This window comes from Odontesthes bonariensis, chromosome 14 (assembly GCF_027942865.1).
Source record: "Odontesthes bonariensis isolate fOdoBon6 chromosome 14, fOdoBon6.hap1, whole genome shotgun sequence".
Taxonomy (NCBI): Eukaryota; Metazoa; Chordata; class Actinopteri; order Atheriniformes; family Atherinopsidae; genus Odontesthes; species Odontesthes bonariensis.
Window position 1 is genome coordinate 22,086,314 of NC_134519.1, and position 3,798 is coordinate 22,090,111.

Genomic DNA, 3,798 nt, shown 5'->3' on the forward strand with positions numbered 1-3,798 from the left:
TGACCCCACCCCTGGTAAATACAGGGTTGGAGGTTTCCTCCGTGGACAAAAATACTCTGGCCTCTTAGCAGAGAGGGAGAGAAAAAAGTGAATTCTTCTCTTTCATGCACCCATTGTGCTCAAGAAGCTAAAGACTGACACAGTTCCAAACAAACGGGACTTATTTTTACTGATTTGAAATGTGAGAAATCGAAGTAGGCTACAGAATTAACAGACTGACAGCAAATCAAAATGTTTGCATTATAGTCGGGAACATTTGCTTCACGAAAACAGCCTCTCAGGGATGGTACAATGCTGTAAAATGAGGCTATAATCGAATAATCATAGCTGGGACGAAATCTGCTTCCTGGTTTTACTTTTATCCCTCTTGAGCTTCCATACTTCACAGCCTGTGACATCATCATTATGTCGGGCTAAACTGATTCAAGCTGGCAGAGGCCTCCAACTTCAACAGGTACGACTACTGAGAAACTGATATCCAAAGGTTTTTTGAGACGACCAGTCACGATCGAGCAGGCCAAGCTCAAACGTGCAGGAGAGCTTCCTGTTAAAAGAAAAGGGTTTTCTACAAGTTCACCTAAACTGGAAGACACACTCTGAGTGACTTCCTTATTTGAGTTGGGAGCTCACTCACTGAATCTATTGTCATGGCTTCTGTCCCACTGTGCCGGTGAGTAACTGTCAGCAAGTATTTCATCGCTATCAGAAAAGTAGCTCAAGGCTGATAATACTAGGAATGGAATTAAGTTAATTTTCTTCACTTTAACCGGTTAGCAACAAAGTAGCTTCTTTTAAGCATGCTGTTGAAGGGACACACACACACACACACACACACGCATTGCTCTGTGACCCTGTACTCTCTAACTTTTGTGACTTTTGTGTTTTGTTTTTTTTATCTGTTTAAAGAAACAAGAATGTCCAGGAATTTGTGCATCGCTCTTCAACAACTACCTTTCTGGAAGGTCTAAGGAACATTATGTTGGAAAAACACGTGATCCTATTCAATTTTTTTAATTACCGATCGCTATTTGTTGGCAAGTAAGACTGAAGATGAGTCATGTGAGACCGGAAAATCGAGGGACAGGACTGGGCGATGTCTTTGACATTCTTTTAAAGGCACCTTCGGAACGATTGATAAGCCTGACATTACAGCTGGGTGAGTCTCCTGAAGACAACATCATACATGCCTTGTGTCTGATCATTCTCCAGAGAGAGGCACAAGCCCTGACCAAACTCCAGATGCTGGGGGATAACTCCCTCGCTAAACATCTGGCCGAAAAGTGGCCCGCTAGTGGAGGCAAATTTGAAGATTTTGAAGTTCAGTGTGGTCATTTTCAGGCACAAACGGCGGAATCTTTGTCAGCATTGGCTCGAATTTTTAAAGTTTTGTCAGAGCAGAGGCTGTGTGAGCCACTTCTGAGAAATCTCGCTTATCAGAGAGCCCTTTCCAGTGACTGCTTAAAGACGAGCAACTATGATGATCTGCGATATCATCAATTCAAAGAGGAAGCTAAAGTTGCATGTGGGCCTGCAGAGTGGATGTTCTTCACCTCTGACCACAAGTTGGAATCTTCGCCTGATCCTAACAGAAGTCTGGGTGAGGGAAACGTAACTCTAAAAGTATCAGTGTCTCAGGATAAATTATTAGGTATTCCCAGCCCCCTGCAGGAGAGCACCTCAGTACCCTCATATCCTACTCATCTTGAGATAAGTGTTCCTCCCACGGCTTCATTTCCAGGGGACAAGGCAGCTCCAGAAACATTACAAAACCCCAAAGTAAATCCCTCAATCCTGACTGTAAGTCAAGCAAAACAAGCCTCTTGGCAACCTCGGTCACCTGAGCTGCAGCTCAGATCCACTGGATCTCCTCTGTCTGGAGCAGACACAGACCCAAAGATGGATGAAACATTAGCAGCAACTAGCAGTAAGTTGAAAAGCCATCATGAAATCCCATCCCAGCCGAACAATCCAAGCATTGAACCTAAATCGGCTCAGCCATCTGCCACATACATTTCTTTACCCAAGGTGCCCATTTCGAAAGAAATACATGAAAGTAGAGATGCAGAAGAGGAGGAAGAGGAAAGATTTTATGCATTTGTCATTTTGCATGCACCAGAGGATGAAGATATGGCTGAATGCATGAGGGAAAAACTCGAAAAAGTCATCTGTAGCGAAGGTGCAACTTTCTCTGAGGACTTTGCCATTCTTGGAAAGAGCACTCTGAGGTGTGTGGAGGATGCCATCAACAACTCGGCCTTTACATTCCTGCTGCTCACCCGCAACTTCAACACAAAAATGCTGGAGATGAAGACAAACATTGCTCTCATCAACTCCATAAATAAAAAACACAAGTTCAACACAGTTATACCCCTGCTGCCCCGGGAGAACTGCATGCCCCGGCAGAGTGTCCCCATGGTGCTACAGACCTTAGTTGCACTGGAGGAGAACAAGAGCTTTGAGAGAAAACTACAAAAGTCATTGACTGCAGCAAAGATTGAGAAACAGAGAAAAATCTGGACTCTGGAGCAGTCTTTGAGACTTTCCATGGAACAAAAACTTCACCTCAGTCCCGGTGGGGCTCTAGGACAGGATGGTGGTGACGGCAGACCTTGGTGGCCACAGCAGCCTAACATTCATATTGTAAATTCAAACTACGTCATGATCGGTAATGACTCTAAAATGACTGTGGATTTTGGTGGAAGTGCAGACAAAGATAGCTCAGTCTGTGCTGAGGAGGAGCAATGAGCTTTAAAAGAAAAAGGGGAAAAAAAGAAGCCAAAGGAAAATGGCACAAATACTCATGTTTTAATTAAGAATTTCACAACTGTGGTCCAGAGGTTCCAGATTATTAGACAACGTGTTAAACTCGTCAGTGAAGCATTCAATAAAACTGAAAATGTCCGATCGAAATGTCATGAGAAGACGCGGTGACAAGCAGGACAGTTTCATTTTATCTTTAGTACAAGACTGCCACCTACTGGTGGATATCTGACGGTTACAGCCTGACCTTCAGCTGTATGAACGCTCTGTTCACACCAGGGGGCGCTCCCGTCATAGTCATCAGTGCACCTTCCTCCAACAGCGATACTGTCCTTCTGTTTAAAGGATAAGACCGTTTTTTTGACATTGGGCCCTTGATTTCACATTATAACATGATGTTCTACTCACCCCTGCTTGTTGTTTGTCATTTGGAGCTGTTCCGAAGATATTCGCGAGGCGTCTGGCTGCTCTCTTGAGATATTCGGCCATGAAACGGTTTCCTATGGGCAAGCTCATACAGGCACAAACTATGCTGTTTATAATTTATTAATTACTCTACACCAGCACTGATAACGTGGAGGTGCGTCGCTTACTTAAAAAAATCCGGGTTACTAATTTTGAATTTAAGCCGAATGAATAAATAGGCAGCAGGTCTGTGGGCTGCCTGTGGCAGTAGCACGACGATGACGTCAGTAACACCCACTTTACGACAAAAAAATCAAAATTACAATAACCCGGATTTTTTTAAGTAAGCGACGCACCTCCACGTTATCAGTTCTAGTGTAGAGTAATTAATAAATTATAAACAGCATAGTTTGTGCCTGTATGAGCTTGCCCATAGGAAACCGTTTCATGGCCGAATATCTCAAGAGAGCAGCCAGACGCCTCGCGAATATCTTCGGAACAGCTCCAAATGTTCAACAACACGCAGGGGTGAGTAGAACATCATGCTATAATGTGAAATCAAGGGCCCAATGTCAAAAAACCGGTCTTATCCTTTAAGGAAGAATGGTCTCTTTCTCATATTCATATATAATG

At 43.7% G+C, this 3,798-nt stretch overlaps 1 protein-coding gene across 1 annotated transcript; it reads left to right on the forward strand.

Annotated features, from left to right (window-relative positions):
• The first annotated feature begins 393 nt into the window (after window positions 1–393).
• On the forward strand, window positions 394–3,281 carry ticam1 (TIR domain containing adaptor molecule 1). The gene is made up of 2 exons (XM_075482306.1): window positions 394–670; window positions 907–3,281. Exon 2 carries the CDS (start codon window positions 1,051–1,053, stop codon window positions 2,743–2,745), a length of 1,695 nt encoding a protein of 564 aa, XP_075338421.1. The 5' UTR covers window positions 394–670; window positions 907–1,050; the 3' UTR covers window positions 2,746–3,281.
• The last annotated feature ends 517 nt before the right edge of the window (window positions 3,282–3,798 follow it).

Coding starts and splice junctions, on each gene's coding strand:
- ticam1 (XM_075482306.1), top strand. CDS start 1,051: ATGAGTCATGTGAGACCGGAAAATCGAGGGACAGGACTGGGCGATGTC.